Here is a 20774-nt window from a genome sequence, read left to right on the forward strand (position 1 = left end):
TCCTGTCACAGGCGTTTCCGCTCTCGTCCCGCCCACTTCCGGTCCAATTCCGCTTTCGGCTGTTTGGGCGCGAAACAGTCTGAGCGCGACTCCCCGAAGGGTTCGAGGGGATCCTGCGGTGAGTTGTGAAATCGCTTAACCCGCTGGGGGATCCAGGTTAAGGGCTGAGCTTTGTGGCCGACGCATTGGTGGCCAACTCTGCCGTTTGTATTTGAGGAGCGTGAGGGGATTTTTCAATGGGAGGTGCCCGATGTTCTGGAAGGTCTGCCATTTGGGGTCGCGGATTGAGGTAATTGATACGCGAGGAGGGAGTGAAGCCGTACTAGTTCCTCCCTACTTCCCCCGTGTCATCCTTGTCCCCATTTCTGAATCTTTCCCGCTGCCGTAGTGCAGCGAAATGCAGCCTTAGAGATTAATGTCTTTTTCTGTTTCTGTTTTGCCAGATGTTATGCTCACCTCTTCTGTCCACGTAGAGGCCTAGATTGAGATACTTGATTTCCACGAGTTTCAACAAGCTGGTAAGGATAACAGGGCAACCTAGGATGTCTTCCTCTTTGTTACAGTATATAGCATGGCCACCAACTACCGTTTCAGCCTTATTTCTTTTCACTCCTTCCATACTGATTAAAAGCTTCGCTGAACTTTTCCTATCCCGGGAACACACCAGTTTCTTTTGAACTGTCCTGTCATCCGGGTTTTGCTATTTTCTTCTGAATGCTTCATTTCCCTTCCTTCTGGCTAAATGTTTCAAAATGTAATTCACATAATACTTTTTCCTCTGAATAACTGTCCAAGCATGTCTCAGAGATGTTGCAGGACTGGTTCCAGATCACTGCAATAAAGCGAATATTATAATAAGGGGAGTCACACAAATTTTTTTTGGCTTCCCAATGCATAAAAGTGATGTTTACGCTATACTGTAGTCTACTAAGTGTACAATAGCATTGTCTAAGAAAAACATTGTATATACCTTAATTTTAAAATACATTGTTGCTAAAAAATGCTAATGATCATCTGAGCCTTCAGACAGTCATAATCTTTTTGCTAGTGGAGGGTCTTGCCTCGATGTTGATGCCTGCTGCCTAAAGGTGGTGGTTGCTAAGGTTTGGGTGGGTGTGGTAATTTCTTAAAATAAGACAATAGTGAATTTGCTGCATTTCTTGACTCTTTCACAAAAGATTTCTTAGCATACAATGCTCTTTGATAGAATTTTACCCACAGTAAAACTTCTTTCAAAGTTGGAGTCAGTCCTCTCAAACCTTGCTGTTGCTTTATCAAATAATTTGTGGAATACCCTAAATTCTTTGTCTTCATTTCAACAATGTTCACAGCATCTTCACCAGAGTATATTGCATCTCATAGAACCACTTTCTTTGCTCATCCATAAGAAGCAATTCTTCATCTACTCAAGTTTTATCATGAGATAATAGCAATTCCATTACATCTTCAGGCTCTAATTCTAATTCTAGTTCTCTTGCTGTTTCCACCACATCTGCATTTACTTCCTCCGCTAAAGTCTTGAACTCCTCAAAGTCATCTGTGAGGCATGGAATCAACTAATTCCAAATTCCTTTTGACCTTCTCCCGTGAATCACAAAGTTCTTAATGACATCTAGAATGGCACATCTTTTTCAGAGATTTTCAATTTAATTTTCCCAAATGCATCAGAGGAATCACTATCTAGTATAGCTATAGCCTTACAAATATATTTCTTAAGTAATAAGACTTGAAAGTCAAAACGGCTGTAATTCATGGGCTGCAAAATAGATACTGAGTTAGCAGGCATGCAAACAACAACCATCTCCTTGTATGTCTCCATCCCAGCTCTTAGGTGACCAAGTGCCTTGTCAATGAGCAGTAATATTTTGAAAGGAATCTTTTTTCTGAGCAGTCAGTCTCAACAGTGGGCTTAAAGTAGTCAGTAAACCATGTTATAAGTAGATATGCTTGTTATCCAGCTTTTATTGTTCTGTTTACAGAATACAGACAAAGTAGATTTAGTAGAATTAAGGGTCCTAAGATTTCCAGAATGATTAATGAGCATTGGCTTCAACTTAAAGTCTCCAGCTGCATTGGCCTCTAACAAGAGAGTCAGTCTGTTTTTTGAAGCTTTGAAGTAGGCATTGACTTCTCTCTAGTGATGAAAGTCCTAGCTGGCATTTTCTTCCAAGAAAAGATTGTTTTGTCTACATTAAAAGTCTTATATTTAATGTAGCCACCTTCATCAATGATGTCAGCTAGATCTTCTGCATAACTAGCTGGAGCTTCTACGTTAGCATTTGCCACTTCACCTTGTATTTTTATGTTACAGAGATGGCATCTTTCCTTATACTTCATGAACCATCTGCTAACTGGAAACATTTCTTTTGCAGTTTCCTCACTTCTCTCAGCCTTAATAGAATTAAAGAGAGTTAGGGCCTTGCTGTGAATTAGGCTTTGGCTAAGGTAATGTTGTGGCTTGTTTGATCTTCTATCCAGATCAAACTTTCTCCATATCAGCAATAAGGCTGTTTGCTTTCTTATCATTCATGTGTTCACCGGAGTAGCACTTTAAATTTCTTTCAAGAACCTTTTCTTTGTATTCATAACTTGGCTGTTTGGCACAAGAGGCCTATCTTTCAACCTGTCTCTGCTTTCAACATGCCTTCCACACTGAGCTTAATGATTTCTAGCTTTTGATTTAAAGTGAAAGACATGGCACCCTTCCTTTCACTTGAACACTTAGAGGCCAGTGTATGGTTATTAATTGGCCTAATTTTAATATTATTGTATCTTAGGGAATAGGGAGGCTGAGGAGAGGGCGAGAGATGGGGAACAACTGGTTGGTGGAGCAGTCAGAATACATGCAACATGTATCTCGATTATGTTTACCCTATGGGTGTGGTTTGTGGTGCTAAAACAATTGGAATAATAACGTCAAAGATCACTGCTCACAGATCACCATAACAGATAACAATAATAATGAAAAAGTTTGAAATATTGGAAGAATTATCAAAATGTGGCACAGAGACAGGAAGTGACCACATGCTGTAGGAAAAATGCCATCCGTAGAATTGTTCCACCCAGGGTTACCACAGACCTTCACTTTATAAAATATGCAATGTCTGTGAAATACAATAAAGTGCAGTACAATAAAACGAGATGTGCCTGTACATTCCCACATATACACACATACCAATGTGTGGTAGTTATTCACTCACTTGTCCCTTTCATAGCATTTACTGCAGTATATATGGTAATTGTTTTCGTATCTGTCTATACCTATCCACTACCACTAGGCTATAGTTTCCTGTGGATCTAAGAACAGAACAAAATTTCTATTTGTTTTTATATACAGTGCAACTAGCCCAACAGTGATAGAAATAGTGGCTTTTTTGTTCACTGAGTTCTTACTATGTGCCCAGTCCTATTCTAGGCACATTATATATTCTGTACTAAATCGTTTTAACTTTGCAAAAGCCTTTGATATATGTACTTTTATTAATTCATTTTACCATTGGGGAAACTGAGTTCATTGGCTTGCCCAAGTGTTTACAGCTAATTAAGTGGCAGAGCCAGGATTTAGAGTTTGGACAGTTTATCTTCATCCTTGGACTACTCTTAACCATTATGGCAGTGGTTCTCAACCTGGGGCAGTTTTGCCCCAGGGGACATTTGATATTGTCTGGAGACAATTTTGGTTGGTACTACTGGGTGTGAGAGCTGGAGGGATTCTGATATCTGGTGGGTAGACACCAGGAATGCTGCTGAACATCCTACAGTGCTTAGGACAGCTTCCCACAACAAAAAATTATCCTACCCGAAATAGTGCTGTGGTTGAGAAACTTTTTGCACTATGATCTGTTGCCTCAAGTACGTATCAGTGAAGATAGTACTTCTCAAACTGTGATAAGGGACCAATTTTGTTTTGTTCTTTATTTCTAATCAGTCATAACTGATACTTATGTAAAATGCAATTAAAAATAAATTATTAGTCAAAAGTGAATTAGTCATAGAATGTACAACACCAGGAGTAAACCCTAATGTAAACAGTGGATTTGGGGGTGATTTGATGTATCAATGTACTTGATACATAACATCTGTTATGGCAAATGTTCTACTTTGGTGTGGGATGTTGATAGTGGGGGAGCTTGCAGGGGATGGGGAGGGACAGGGGATATATGGAGACTGTAGTTTCTGCTTAGTTTTACTGCAAACCCAAAACTGCTCTGACAAAGTATTTTTTAAAAATCTTAATTACTAAAAATGAGATTCAAAATGACAAGGACTAATTATTTTATGGTTAGATTCAACATACATAAAATTACTCTGTCCAATTGCTATAAAAGTTTCTAAGTGATTACTCTGAAATTATGTACATAAAAGGATTATGCCAGTTTTGTGAACCAATTTGGAGAGCACCGAATTACATGTTAATGAATAAAGAACATCAAGAAAAAATAATTAAAACCAAACTATAAGTGCCAAATGAGAGAGACCATAGAACCTGCAAACCTTTAAAGAGAAATGAAGTGGAGTGGTTAGGAAGGCTTTGGGAAGGAGGTGGCTCACCTAAAAGGGTAGGCAAATACCCTCAACAGAGGGTAGGAGAGAGCAGCTTAGGTAGAGGATACAGTATGTTCATGGAGGCAGAATTACTCAAAGTGTGTTCAAGAAATCATCAAATCTAGCTAGAGAGGGAGATTTGATTAAGGAGTAGTAGGAGGAGAGAATTATGAAAAGCTAGGCAGGGTTAGATTGTTAAGGACGATAAATGGCATGGTAAAGAGCTTGGATGTTATACGGATAGGTATTGGGTGGGTTTTTTAATCAATTATGTGTTCCAAAATTTGGTATTGGAAGGAACTTAGCAGGGCTGGCTCATGTCTTGTCCATGCAGTGTGAGCTCAGGTACATGCACCAAGCTGGTAAGTTGGTGCTGACTGATGGCTGGAAGCTCAGCTAGGACTTTTGCGTGGGGTTTCAGTTCCTCTCCATGTTGGCCTTCCTCATATGATGGTGGCTGCATTCCAAACAAGACGAAGGTGAAGCTTCCAGTCTCTTCATGTGTAAGATGGAACAGAATCACTTTTACCGTATTCTTCTGCTCACACAGCTGCAGAGTCTGCCAAGATTTAAGACAAGGGTACATAGACCCTATTTCTCATGAAACACTAGGGGAAAAGAATTTGTACCATTTTTAATCTAAAAATCTCAGCTGTCACTTGCCCCTCACCTGGATGCTCTTGTTCAGTGAACAACCTGCTGCACATGTCAGCCTTTCCAACAGAGATCCACAAGTGAAACTCCCGCATGTGGATGGATTTTTAAGTAGGGGAAGTGTAGGGGCATGGATGTTAAATTGAGAATGGAATTAGGCATTTTAGAAATGGAACAGAGGATAGAGACTGGATTTAAAGTAAGGTACAGCATTGTTCAAAATCAGAGTAAAGTGATATTTTGCCTTCTACTCCTTTTTATAATTGATCTGACATGTAGTTGCTAAACGTAGGTTGTGATCTTTCAGTTAATTCTTTGTAACTATTGTTTTCAGACTTAAATGAAAAAAAAGAAAGCTTGAAGCTTTTAAAATTTGAGGGAATAGATTTATCCAGAGTATCCCTTTATTGCCTGTCTCTAAATCTGCTTTTGTAATTAACTGTATTAATACAATTAATTTGGAATTTTTAGAAAAAGAATGATAACTAATATATAGATCTAGCTATACAGGCCTAGAAAAATATACATGCATGCACATATATATGTATATATGTGTTATGTGTATATACATGTTTCCTTGTGTATTGTACCTAACTTCTAAGTTAGGTGGTCTAATGTGAGAATAACTAACCCATTCCTTGTTCCTGTTATCAGAAATGAGTTTGGTAATAAAGGGCTATTAGAGAGGGAAAAGGAGCTATTCTAAATTTTCTCATTGACATTCCCAAGGAGAATTTGGAACATTTATAAGGACTTTTTTTTAATAATGTTGTGCAAAGCTTTAGCATTTTTTTGTGTTCCCATGTCTGTTTTGTAATTTGTAGGAGGAGAAAGTAATCAGTATCCTTCTGTACTCTTATTAAAATGCACATAGCACAGATAGGGTTACAGCTTAAATCCTTATGAGTGGCAGACTATCACTGAATTTCCACAACATAGATTGGTGGTATAATCCTAAAAATTATCTCCTCCTATCTTTGGCAAAAATTGAGTAATGGTAAATCTGTTAATTAAAATGAGAAGACCTGGATATTATCGTTCAGGCTGACATCATCTGTGACCACTTTATATTTCCATTTTCTTGGATTTAAACATGGAAATAATTTTATTATACAAGGGAATATATATAAAGTAAGAGATGCAAAAGCATTTTTAAATGATTTTTTAAAGCCATACAAATGGAAATAATTTCTAGGAATGAAATTGAATTAGATATCCTTATTCTGATGAGAGCCAAAGTTACTTGTTTTAAGTAAATGTTTAAAAAATACACAATACTATCCCCAAACTTTTGTTATGATTTTTTTCTTAAAAGGAGAATTTGGAACATTTACAAGGAGTTTTTTTAAGAAAATATTGCGCAAAGCTTTAGCATTTTTCTGTGTTCTTTTTGTCTTTATGGAGTTTTTCTTTAATTGTTCTATTTAGATCAAGATGCCTGATAAAGCAAATGGTTCCAAGAAAAAGTCTCAACAGTTAAAAAGAAATTCAAAAAGAAAAACTGATGATGAGGAAGTAGAGTTGTCAGAGAAAAAGGTAATGAAAATACCAAGTTTATCATTTAGAACTCTTTGATTAGAAATATCATCTATTTTATGAAAAGAGTAAATGAAGACTAAGGCTCAGTTTTACCACAAATTATACCAATTCATATCATTGTATGGGAGTTTTTGCAGCATAATTTGTAAAATTCTCAGATAAAAAGTACTATTTACTTCAATTTCTAAAAATAAGTATTGACCATGGACTTCTTTGAGAAGGCTCTAGAGAGTCATGGGGCATTGCTAAGGTGTTTAAATGGGAGGATTAGGAATAAAGTGCACAAATTCTTATAGCATTTAAATGTTAAAAAACAAGAGAATCTGTCATTTCATGAAGGAGATTTTTATTAAAATATAGAACAAATAGTTTGGAAGGAATTAGCTTCTTCCTACCATAACTTTGCCCCTGTCTTAGAATAAATGAATTAATCAAAATTTTTTTTTGTTTAACCTGTTCATTAGATAATGCTTATATTTGTTTTGCAGGTAAAGTATGTAACACTATTTCACAGGCAAAATGAGTAATGATTTATTTAAAACATTCTTTGACACTTTATAAAATTTAATTATTATCGCCATTGTCCAAGAATTGATTTATTATATCCTCTGCCTGTGATAAATACACACCTTTCTTTTGTAGAAGTCACAATATACATTGTTCAACCTACCAGAAGTTATATGAATGCTCTTCAACATACATGATGAATCTATTATAAAAGCAGTGTCTTTTTATCTCATGTTTTATTCTGTGTGTGTTTGCATGTGTTTCTCCCTCTAGGTTAGAAACATAGCAAAAAGAAAGAAAAATCATCCAAAGCATCTGTCTTCTGAAGGTATTTCTTTTTTATTATCTTATTAACCTGCTGCTTTCTCAAGCTATCTGTATTTATGAAAAATTTTTCAGCATCTTGTTTATGAGTTCTACAAAAGCGAAAGATAGTAATAAACAGCTACATTTGCATTTTTGCAAAAATAGATGGCCCTGGTTAGTCAGTTATTTTGGTCAACTGAAATTTTGCTTAACACCTGTGGCAAAATACTGTGGAGGCTTCTATGCCACTAAGTTGATAGGAGCTAGAAAAAATCAAAGTGGCCCATAGTCTAAATTGTTAATGATCTATGATATAAAGACAAACCTTACTGATTTCTCTTCAAGACAAATATGCTTTCTGTTCTATATAGATTAGTTTGGAACCACTAAGTTTGTTCGGAGTAAATTAGTTTGGAGTAGTCGTCTTTGCTTAAACATCACTTCTTCATGGAAGGATTCTCTACCTCTCCTCACCTAAGACCAGGTTAGGTCTTCTAGTTTTATACTTCCATTGTACACCTGTAATTTGTTTAATATTTCTTCTCTCCAAAACTGATCGTCATGAGAGCCAATACTATATCTCCTTTGTGTAGCCCTTATAAGTAGAACAGGACCAACAACATAGTTAACACTGAATCTGTTTGTGGCTTGATTAGTCTATTTGGTTCCAGTTGCCACCCAACATTTGGTAGAAATAGTTCTCTGATCTTCTCAGTAATGTTTTTAAAGAGCTCAGGTCATTTCTGAGAACCAAACTTTGAGTAATTATATCTTGGTTCTTCATTTTAAATTACTTATTTGGGGTTTATATTGCAATATCCACCTAGTATTTTGGTAACAATAGATATGTTCATATTCAACAGGTAGCATATTATGGCTGTATAATAAAAAGTAAATTGAACAGTTTATACAGTTCTATAATATTTTGTTCTCATAATTTCCATAAACTTTTAGATTTAAAAAAATCACTTTTTAAGTAAAAATATGCAAACTTCTGGATTGATCATAGTCTTTTCTGTTATCAATGACAGGACAAACAAAGCATACTAATGTAAAACAGATAAAGATAGCATCCAACAAGAGAAAAACCTGGCAACCTCTTTCAAAGAGTAGCAGAGACCATTTGCAAACTATAATGGAATCAGCAATAATGTGAGTATAAAATTTTTTCATTTCATTCTTTTGGTTTCTACTTAATGTGTTTCCTATGGACATTGTCCTTCTAAGTATTACTATTTAAGTGATAGAGTATTTTTCTATTTCAGAAGAATTATATTTAATGTCTTATGGTGGCATTAGCCTTTAGCAAAAAAATCTTTGTTAACTTTAAACACTTGAGATTCTATCAGTGAAATAAAAAGCAAGTCTATGTAGCCCCACCTGCTATCTATAAAATTTTAATTTATTCTGTCAATAGGAATTCTTTAGGAAGAAGTTAGTTCAAAAGGACACTTTATGTAGAAGCTGCCATGGTGGAGAAGACACAAAGAGAATTAGACAGAATTCTGCCATCATGGAGCTGAACTCCATCTGAAGAGCCGGGCATATAAATTATAATACATGCGGTTTTAAAAAAAATCAGTTTTCATTGTATCTTTGCTTAAAATGCTTTAATATGAAAGGAAAAGTGATTGATTCTGCCTGGCTAGTGAGTAGAAACACTTGAGAGAAATCAGAGAGAAAAAATACACAGATTATATTATTTGTGTTTCAGACTGCTATTTATTCAATCTTTTTCTCTTTTCAAGAACAATTTTAAGTAAAAATGTTAAAGAAAAAGAAGAAATACAGTATCATCTCAACTTCCTGAAGAAAAGGTATTATAGTTATGCTATTTGAAATGATTAAAACATAATTTTTAAAAATCTGTCTTCTTCCTATGTTGCCAAAGCAGACACTTGTGAGATCAGTTTTTTAAGATGAGCAATTTGGAAATATGTATTTTTTTTCTTTCCTAACTGCTGCTGCATGCATTTCTGAAATAAGTGTCAGAGAATTTGTAAAAAAAAAAAAAACAAAAAACTCTGAAAATCACAAAATACCCATTTCCACCGTTTACTCTTCTGTATCGGGATTTGAAAAATGCTTTGTCAGTTTTAACTCCCTTCATCTTCATTTTTAATGATTTGAAGTTAACAGTTTACTACTTGTATCTGATATTTATCCTGTTGCTGTGTTTTTAACTTTACTTCATATTGTCTTACATTATTTGTACAAGCCACAAGTATAATTTTCCAAGATATTAGTGTTCTTCATCTTGTGGTAAATCACCAATGGAGGTTTCTTTTCAAGGGTTCTTAAATCACTGCCCATGATTTTCAGGCATTACTTTTCTGTAGTATTTATACTTTTTCAGAAAAGAATGCTCTGCATCTCAGTTTCAACACAGCAAATGAACCTTCTACACAATTGGTTTAATAAACATTTAGAAGATACTTCATAAATAAAATTTTTATTTTAGTTAAAAAAAAACTTATCCCTCTTAGGAAGACTTATATAGACAGGTTGGTTTTGCTTAATTGTGATAGTCCAATGATGATTTTCAGGATAACTGTAGTTTGTCTCAACAGTTTAATGAGAATAATTATGATTTGTGCAGTTTATGCTGCCTACCTTTTTCTTAAACCTTAAAATTAAGGTTTTTAATAAGAACCCAGAAGTGGGATCGTGGGTTCCACTCTTGTTCATATTCCTTCAAATCTTAAGTAGTAGAACTTTTTAGAAGCCAAAGATGCTGCTTTTAGGTAGAAGGAACCAAATTTAGCTTTTCTTCCTTGATTTTTTTTCCTCACAGAATTCAAAAATCAAATCTGAGAAAGAAAGCTATCTTGCTTTCTGCTGGATGTAAAGGTAGAAAAGGTAGATCTGTTTCTACTGGTGATCTAATCAACCCAAATTTGTAGGAGAATTTTTTAACTTTAATATTAAATACCATTCATGTTAATAGTACTTTAGAGCAAAGCACTTAACTCTTAGTGTTTTATTTGCCTTAAACTCTATGGAACTCAGTTTTCTTTAAAATCATTTAGAGTAATTAATGTAAAACTTCCCTTTTATCGGTGATATTGTCTAACATAACAACTCAGGGTTATACTTAAGACTTCTAGACTAGTGTTCTATCTCTTACCCAACAACAATTCACATTAAGTGATAGACATATGTACTGCAATAGCCTAGGAAACATGTAAATGATGCAAAGAAGTTTTTATTTTGAAACGTGTATTAATAACTGGTAAATGTATAAAATAGGAACTGTTCTGTTATAAAGCAACCTCAGTGCCCCATAATTTGAGGCAAATCTTAATAAATTGGAAGGTTAAATGATGATTTATTAGGCTTTTGTTGGGGGAAAGGGACCTCCTGCCGTAGTTAGCCACTGTTAGTAAAAGAATGTTGTACCCTTAGGCATATGGGGGAAAAAAAAATGAGAACTATCTCAAAATAAATAACACTAATGGTACTCAAAAATAAACAAAACAATCATGTTTTTATTCTATCCTTAAGATTGCTACAACTGTATGAAACCCTGAAAGTCCCTCCTGAAAAGCTGAAAGATTTAGCCAATGTGTCCAGTCTACTGAATATGGAAAGGGCACGGGACAGAGCCAATGAGGAAAGTCTGGAATTACTACAGGTATGAAATTTGAACAGGGAATCCATTGTTTAGAGAGTTAGTGGAAAGAAGAAGAGACCAAAAAGTTTTTTAAATTATCATGACATTCTTCCAGTAATAAATACTGGATCTTGGACCAGGTTTTTCATTAAATTATTACTTTTTTTTTAATCAAAGCAAAAACTTTGTCTGAACTTTGGGCCTCTGCAGTATTTCTAATACATTTGTGGTTAAGTTAGCAGCCCTATTTGTTTCATTAGACTTTAACTGAACTGTTAGTGTTTTTAATTATCAAGGTATAGGAACTTGTCACTAAATGTTATGGAATTTCAGAACACATTAATTTTCCTGTCCTCTGAGTGGCAAGAAGACTCAATCATCATCATTATAGTTAACGTGTATTGGGGACTTTCCACGTTCCAGGTACCATTCTAAGTACTTTATAGTTATATCCGTTAATTCTCACTGTGACTTAGAGAGTTTGACCTAAATTATTCTCATTTTACAAATGTGAAAAAAAAGACATATTGCTATTCCTAACAAAGCCTTAGACAAAACATTGCTTAAAATTGAGATACAAACCTTGTCAGTCTAACTTTAGAGTATGATTCTTGATCATTATGTTATTAATATATTGCGTACTATGGAAGATAATGGGAGATAACATTAGCTGTCAGGATTAACTTAAGCCTTTTTCTTTGAGACAGAGTCTTGCTCTGTTACCTGGGCTAGCGTGCCATGGTATCAGCCTAGCTCATAGCAACCTCAGACTCCTTGGCTCAAGCAATTCTCCTGCCTCAGCCTCCTGAGTAGCTGGGACTACAGGCACATGCCACCACACTTGGCTAATTTTTTCTATTTTTAGTTGTCTGGCTAATTTTTTTTCTATTTTTAGTAGAGGTGGGGTCTCACTCTTGTTCAGGCTAGAACTTCAAGCTTTTAATTAGTAGATATCTGAATAATTAAGAAAAGCAAACTTGAGTGTATTAGTTAAATAATTATAAAAACTAAAACAGATTGGACCATATATCCTTTAGACATTTTAAAGTAGATTGTAGGTGTGGTGCTTAGGTTTTTATTAGCAATTTAGTAAGTACAGGGTAGTAGTAGTTTCTATATGGAATATAGTCCCAAATTTTCTAATAATTCGAAATTCACAAATAATTCCAATTTTTCCATAGGATTGAGAATAAATTTGAAGGGATAGGCTTCTGAACAACAAATCTTCATATCTTGCAAATTAATAGGGTGGTATTTTTTGGTGGTTGCCTCACTTTATTCATAGTATGATATTGTATTTAATTTCCATCTCCATGTTATACTTTTTCAGGGAGTCTTTTCAGTATTGGCACTAGCTTCACAACTTATTAGACACTTAGATGACATTAATATAAGTTATTTTTAAAGGCTTTAAAATATAATAATGGTGAATTTTTTTAACATTTAATATTTCTACAAATCAGTTAAAGGTATTCTAAAATAGTAAATGACAGTGTGATTTATTTTATTTTATTTTATTTTTGGTAATACTGGGAAGCATTTCTAGCTTACAACTAAAATTGGACCTCCATGAGACAGAAGCACAAAGACAGTCTGTTGTTCTCTTGGTAGACAGTTACTCAATGGAAGCACCATTGGCATTTTGAGCTGGAAAGTTTTCACCGGTGTAAAAGGATCTTTGAACTAGCAATTTGTAAACTCTGTCTGTATCTGTTAATTTTCTTCTCTGTGCCTTACTTAGAATCACTGATTTTTTTCCACTGCACCCTAGAGTTATGGTTGGTGGTGATTTCCCAAAACCTATAGTAGTAACAGAAGTTTTATTCATTCAACAACATTTTCATTGCCCTCTCACTCAGCAATGGTGCTAGGGAAAGGTGATGGTGATCAAAGTCTCTGAAAGATTCTGGGGAAAGACAGCATTAGAACTGCTGAAGCATAGTTTGTTAATCTCCCTTGATCTTATCATAAAAATGGAGCCAAGTATTGCAAGAATGGAAAAACAAACACCACATGTACTCAGTACTAAATTGGAACTAATCGATCCAACACTTAAGTGTACATATGGAAGTAAAACTGAACAGAAATCAAATGGGTGGAAGGAGATAGGAGGGAATAGGGAAATTCATACCTAATGGGTACAATGCACACTGAGTGAAGGGCACACTTATAACTGTGAGTCAAACTGTACAAAAGCAAATTATGTAACCAAAACCTGTGTACCCTTGTAATATTCTGAAATACAAAAAAAATCAATATCTGAGTTAGCATAAGAAAATATGAGAATAAGAACCAAAAATAACATTCCTGTATACAACCAAAGCATGCCAAGAAGACATGTGCACAAAACAGATGAACATTAACCTAATTTCTCAAGTGAGCTGAAAGAAATTCAGAAAAATGATAGAAGACATGGAAAAAATCATAAATGGAATTAGAAATATGAATAAATGAAGTAACAGAATTTAGGAAAGAGTTAGACATAAAAGAAAAAATCCTTTAGATAGGCAGAAACACTAAAGCAAATAAACACACCAGATAATGCTTATGGTAAATGGAAACTAAGGAGGAAATTTGCAGAATCATAAAATATTTTTAAAAGGAATTGAGAAAAAGGCACAAATATAAGAATTCGACAAAGAAGATACAGCATGGTTACAGTAGTATTACCCAAAGAATATAAGCGAAGCAATGGAACAAAATAAATCTTATAATGAAAAATTTTTTTTTTTTTTTTTATTTATTTTTTTTTGACACAGATTCTCACTTTGTTGCCCGGGCTAGAGTGAGTGCCGTGGCGTCAGCCTAGCTCATAGCAACCTCAAACTCCTGGGCTTAAGCGATCCTACTGCCTCAGCCTCCCGAGTAGCTGGGACTACAGGCATGCGCCACCATGCCCGGCTAATTTTTTTTTTTCTATATATATTTTAGTTGGCCAGATAATTTTATTTCTATTTTTAGTAGAGACGGGGTCTCACTCAGGCTGGTCTCGAACTCCTGACCTCGAGCGATCCACCCGCCTCGGCCTCCCAGAGGGCTAGGATTACAGGTGTGAGCCACCACGCCCGGCCTCGAAAATTTTTAATCCTTATTATATTTAACTCTTTTCTTTATTCAGTGCTGTTATTCATTCCCCTCTGTGTCAGGTTGAATTGTGGCCCCTAAAAGGATAAATCTATGTCCTAGCTAACCCCTGAAACCTGTGAATGTGACTTTATTTGGAAAAGGGGTTTTGACAGATATAATTGAGTTAAGGATCTGACAATGAGATTATCTCAGATTATCATGGGTAGATCCCAAATCCTAAAGTGTTCTTGTAAGAGACAAGAGAAGGCACAGAAACAAAGAGAAGGCCACGTGGGGACAAAGGCAGAAATTGGAGTGATACAGCTATAAGGAATGTGGACAACCACCAAAACCTGGAAGAGATAACAAAGCATTCTCCCCTATTGGTTCAGAGGGATCGTGACCCTGCTAACACCTTGATTTTGGACTTTATGCCCTCTAGAACTGTGACCAAATAAATTTCTGTTGTTTTAAGCCAAGTTTGTGGTACAGCAGTTACAAAAAACTAACATGGTTTACTTTAAATTTGCACTGGACAACACTCTGTTTTTAGATCCAACAACCAATTCACAGAAAATGCAGAGCTGAGGAACAGGTTAAGCTTCACCAGGGAATGCAGTCCACAAAATTCAGCCTGTGGGAAGGAAATCCCACAGAGCGAACTATCTAATCTGCACAAATAAATTGCAAGGAACCAAAAATATTGGAGTGGAAAAAAAGAGACCTAAAAGACAAATCAACCAGTCACAACCAATCTGGAACCTGATTCAAACAAAATGTAAAAAAATTCCAATTCTTGAGAAAATCAGAAATGTAAACACTATTTGATATCAAGTAATATATTGAGATTTTTTTCAAATGTGATAATGATATTATTATATATTTTTAAGTCTTTTAGAGCTATATTCTGAAATATGTATAGATGAAATGATAGGACATCTAGGATTTATAGGGGAAGGAGAAATAAATAGAGTTAGAAGTGGAACAAGATGGCCATGAGTTGATAGGTAAATCTGGGTGATAGATACATGAAGTTTCATGATAACATTCTATCTTGTTATATATATTTGTATTTTTGGGGGGTGGGGGAGATAGTCTCACTGTTGCCCCAGCTAGAGTACAGTAGTGTCATGATAGCTCACAGCATCCTCAAACAATCCTCCTGCCTCAGCCTCCTAAGGGGCTGAGACTACAGGCACATGCCATGCCCAGCTAATTTTTCCATTTTTTTGTAGAGATGGGGTCTTGCTGTTGCTCAGGCTGGTCTCAAACTCCTGAGTTCAAGCAGTCCTCCTGCCTCTGCCTCCCAGAGTGCTAGGATTACCTGTGTGAGCCACTGCACCTGGTCTGAAATTTTCTATAATAAAAATTCGAAACAGTCTTCTGTGGAGTTTACATTCTAGTGAGCGGAGCTCACAGTCCCAAAACCTTAGGTATTCAGGGATCAGCACAACTCTTGCTATAAAGGGCCAAACAATAAATATTTTGGCCTTTGTCTCTGTTGCATATTCTTTTATTTTGGGTTTTAACCACCCTTTAAAAATGTACAAACCATTCATAGTTCTTGGATATACAAAAACATCCCATGGGCAGTTGCCAACCACTGCTGGTTCCCCTTTTTTAAAAAAAGTGGTCATTTAGAAGCCAAGATATATTTCTTAAGGAAGACCACTGTAGTTACCAGCAACAATTCTGCTTTCAGTATTTTGAGAATAATGTTAGATATAGCATCAACCATGTTGCTGAGCAGGACTTAAGAGTTATTACTTCTGCATATTTTATGTTTGCATTATTCATTGGTTTCCTAATCCCCAGAGGCAATGTTATCATTGACTGTTGCTAGGCCTAGATTTGAAAGCAATTTAATACTTAATTCCCTTTAGAAAGCTAGAAGCTAACTAATTCTATACTTGGCCTACAAACAGCAAATCCCTGATGTCTCCATACTCATTTCATTCATTTCTCATTTTCTCTTTGTCTTTCCCTATAAATTATATATTCTTGTAGTATAGGATACTGTCGGGTTTTTTTTATTAATATTATTATTACTGTCCTTGCCCTATGCCCAGCATTGCTTTCTTTTGGCAAATTAAAATAGCAGATACTCAAATGTTCTCAAATAAGTGAAAAAATTTTAGAGTAAGTACGGAAGTTAGATGCTCTTAAGGAAAGCTTCTATATTTATCTCATTGGCCCAAGGCTCTTCTAGATTCAGACTGGGTCTTCCAGGATCTCTGATACTAGCAGCTTTGATAAGTTTTAAGGAATTGTTCATGTACATGGAGTGTATCTCCTTATTCTAGGGAAATTAGATTTCCTTATAATATGTTATCACATTGGCAAAGCAGCTTTCCAGGAAGTCTGTTTTTTGAAAGAAAAACAAAAGTAAATTCACTGGTTTCTTCCAGAAGTGTTTTAATATATGAGGTGTTTTTAAAGTATATATGTATAACAATATGTTATGGTTTAATAATGTATTTAACTTGAAATATGAATTTTTTCTTTCTGACTCAGGAAGAAATAGATAAAATGGTAGAGACCACAGAGTCGATGACTGGGAATATTCAGAGCCTAAAGAACAAAATTGAAATTCTGGCAAGTGAGGTGGAAGAAGAAGAGAAGACACTAAAACAGGTAATAGTTTAAAAATGTGTTATTGCAGTTTGGGTATCATTTTTAATGCTTAAATTCTGCCAAGGCAACTTTTGAGTATAATAAGATGAGAGAAATCAGCCTTTTGAAATAATCTGTAGTTTTCTTTTCTACTTTAGATGCTCCAAGTGGATAGTAGTGGTGTACTGTCTCTTCCAGAACTTTCTCAGAATAGTCTCAAAGCACCCACACTTCAGGTAAATACTATTTACCATACTGACTACAGGCATACCTCAAAGATATTATGAGTTTGGTTCTAGACCAAACTCAATAAAATGAGTCACTGAAATTATTTGGTTTCCCATTGCATATAAAAGTTATGTTTATACTATACTATAGTTCATTAAGCGTGCAATAGAATTATCTCTAAATAAACAATGTTCATGCCTTAATTTTAAAAGTACTTTATTGCTAAAAACTGCTAATGATCGTTGGAGCCTTCAGTGAGTCATAATCTTTTTGACTGGTTGAGGTGGCTGTGGCAATTTCTTAAAATTAGATAACAATGAAGTTTGCTGCATCAATTGACTCTTCCTTTCAAGGAAGATTTCTCTGTGGCATGCGATGTTCTTTGATAGCATTGTACCCACACTAGAGCTTTCAAAATTGTAGTCAATTCCTCAAACCAACCAAGTGCAGTGGCTCACTCCTGTAATCCCAACACTTTGGGAGGCCAAGGCAGGAGGATAGCTTGAGGGCAGGAGTTCAAGACAAGCCTGAGCTACATAGCAAGATCCTGTCTCCACAAAAAAAAAAATTTTTTTAAACATTAGCCAGGCATGGTGGCATGCACCTATAGTCTCAGCTGAGGCAGCAGGATCACTTAAGCTCAAGAATTCTAGGTTACAGTGAGCTGCAATCAGGCCACTACACTCTAGCCTGGGCAACAGAGCGAGACCCTGTCTCTTAAACAAAAAAACTCCTTCAAAAACTTTTCCTTTGCGTTCACAACTTGGCTGTATGGTGCAAGAGGCCTAGCATTTAGCCTATCTTAGCTTTCGACATGCCTTCCTCATTGAATTTAATCATTTCTATTTAATAGCTTTGATTTAAGGTGAAAGACGTGGGAACTTCCTTTCACTTGAACACTTAGAAGTCATTGTAGTGTTAATTACTTGGCCTCATTTCAATATTGTTGTCTCAGGGAATGGGGAGGCCTGAAGAGAGGGAGAGAGATGGGGAAACAGCCAGTCCGTGGAGTAGTCAGAACACACACATTTATCAGTTAAGTTTGCCATAGTATGTGGGTGCAGTTCGTGTCACCTTAAAACAATTACAATGGTAACATCAAAAATCACTGGTCACAGATCATCAAAACAGATAAAATAATAATGAAAAAGTTTGAAATATTGTGAGAATTACTAAAATGTGACAGAGACATGCAGTGAGCACATGCTGTTGGAAAAATGCCACTGACAGACTTAATGCAGGGTTGCCACAAACCTTCGATTTGTAAAAAAGTCAATATCTAGGAAGGGCAATACACCAAAGAACAATAAAACAAGGTATGCCTGTATATCACCAGTACGCATTGCATGCATATAAAACATCATGTCCTATTTCTTTATGTAAATGGGATCCTGATATCAACTATTTGGCAAATTACTATTCTCGTTTGACTATGTAGTGAATGTCTTTCCTTGTCAGTTCATTTGGAGCTCTCATTCTTTTTGGTAGCTATATAACATTCCATTTCATGGATTTATAATATAATTTTTATATTATGGAAATAAATAAGTTTTTGTATTTCAGATAATACTGGGTGCACCCTTGTACATATATCTTTACAGATTTGTATAGTCATAATTGTAAGACACATTTCAGTAAATAAATATTGACAGTTGCTTTTGTTTATACTTCTGACAGTGACATATAACTCCTTAGAAAATACCACTGTCTTATTTATAGTAAACCCCACACTGATAATAAATCTTTCTTCAAAGGACCCAGTACATATTACAGTGTAAATGTTTGAGCCAGTGGAAAGTCTTCATGTTTTTTCAAAAAGTAATTTAAAATTTTCCTATCTATCACCCTCCAGTGGTAAAAAGGAGCAGGAATGGGGAGAGGAGGGAAAGATAGATTTGAAAGAAGAATGGCCATAGTTGATGATTATTGAAGCTGGGGGTTGGTACTTGAAGTTGGGTGGTGGGTACCATGCTCTCTAAATAACATACCTTTGACATTTTTCATAAATTGTTAAAAATTGATTATACTATCTTACCCACAGAAAGAAATTTTGACGCTGATTCCAAACCAGAATGCTCTTCTAAAGGACTTGGATATTCTTCATAATTCATCCCAGATTAAGAACATGTTAATGTTCATTGAAGAAGCTTATGAGAAACTGGATGCCACTTGAAGAGTTTTTTTTTTAGATTGTTGCATATTTATTGAATGTTTATGAATTTGTAAAACTATTAACCCACGATGATATTACAGAGGCTGAGGCTTCTGCAGGATGTATCCCCTGATATGCACTTTAAAATTAGCTTCTGTAGATCTATCATTAGCATCTAATGGATTTCTGAAAATTCTTTTTAGCAGTTGCCAAATCTAGGAAATCAACACTTACATTGTTGTCTCTGCAATTATTTGCCTAAAACCATGAAACAAGAAGTCATGATCTAATAGTTTATAATGGTTAAATGGAGCTCATTTATTGGTTAAATATGGAATTGTGGTATGTAAATTATGTACAGTACCTAGTATATAAAAGCACAAGTGTTTGCTCTCACTCATTCTGTACTGATGGTTTGCATTTTCTGTCTGATCATCTGGAAGTTGAAAAATCCTCATGGGCCTTCACTTTTTTTCACCTAAGTCTCTAATCTTTTTGTGAACTAGTTAACATTTGTCAGGTATGTTTAACTTTGGAGGTAACATTAACATTTTATTTCTTTGGTTGGTTAGTGAATAGATGTTGAACATTTTATTTTCTGCTGTCATGAAAGCATACTTTTACTTGTAAAATAAAATAACTGCAATTTTATTATTTTTTCTATCTTTCAGTTATCTTGTCAGTTAATGTAGAAGATGCCATAATTATGTTAATACCCTTCAGGCAAACACCACCAGGAGCACACCTGTAGTTAAACAAGTTGGATTTTAATGCTCATTGTAATGAGGGAGATAACACATTATATGGATCCTGGGGCAGCTCAGTGAAAGGGTCAAAAGCAATATCCCCATAAGAAATAACGGTAATGGAGGATTGATGGATTTTAGAGGGAAAGTCTTTAGGAAAGGAAGCCTGGCAAAGAGACTAAAAATAAAAGATATTACAAAATGTCTTAAAAACCCTTCACTTGGAAACTTAAAGCTTCATGCTTTTAGAATGACTAGTAAACCCCTAACTCATTGATTCTTAACATTAATCATGACATTTCTATTAGCTTTTGGTGAGAAGGGAGGAGTTGCATTAAACATGCTGCTGCTTCTCTCAGGACATCTATTAGGTTGGTGCAAAAGTAATTGCAGTCTTAGCATCTTTGAAATTTGCCATTTGATACAGGATTACGTTCTTAAATGTGGTTGTGTTATACATCTTTTTTTTCTTTTTTTTTTCCTTATTTGTTATTTATTTTTGTATTCTTATTTCAGCATATTGTGGGGGTACAAAAGTTTAGGTTATGTATATTGCCCTTGCCCCCCCATCCCCGAGTCAGAGCTTCAAACGTGTCCATCCCCTAGACAGTGCACATGTGCATTTTTCACTTTATGTTTTTTTGCTAAATGACTTACTGGTGTTTATTTTATATTTATTTTATACTATGGAAATGATGTTAGACAAAACACAAATTCAAGTGACTTTCTTATTCAAGTTCAAAATGGGTCATAAAGCAGCGGAGACAACTTGCAACATCAGCAATGCATTTGGCCCAGGAACTCC

General features: G+C 35.2%; 1 protein-coding gene across 4 annotated transcripts; it reads left to right on the forward strand.

The window, feature by feature from the left end:
- The first annotated feature begins 28 nt into the window (after window positions 1-28).
- CENPQ (centromere protein Q) lies at window positions 29-19988 on the forward strand. Of its 4 annotated transcripts, none has more exons than XM_045543709.1 (10): window positions 29-118; window positions 444-518; window positions 6628-6735; window positions 7519-7573; window positions 8583-8703; window positions 9300-9368; window positions 11056-11185; window positions 16745-16864; window positions 17002-17079; window positions 19113-19988. In XM_045543709.1, exons 3-10 carry the CDS (start codon window positions 6634-6636, stop codon window positions 19242-19244), a joined length of 807 nt encoding a protein of 268 aa, XP_045399665.1. In that variant the 5' UTR covers window positions 29-118; window positions 444-518; window positions 6628-6633; the 3' UTR covers window positions 19245-19988. The 4 variants fall into 4 exon arrangements, with proteins under 4 accessions (XP_045399665.1, XP_045399667.1, XP_045399666.1 ...); XM_045543711.1 differs by lacking the exon at window positions 6628-6735 and adding an exon at window positions 7923-8035; XM_045543710.1 differs by lacking the exon at window positions 29-118 and adding an exon at window positions 151-289.
- The last annotated feature ends 786 nt before the right edge of the window (window positions 19989-20774 follow it).

This window comes from Lemur catta, chromosome 2 (genome assembly GCF_020740605.2).
Source record: "Lemur catta isolate mLemCat1 chromosome 2, mLemCat1.pri, whole genome shotgun sequence".
In the NCBI taxonomy this organism is placed as follows: Eukaryota; Metazoa; Chordata; class Mammalia; order Primates; family Lemuridae; genus Lemur; species Lemur catta.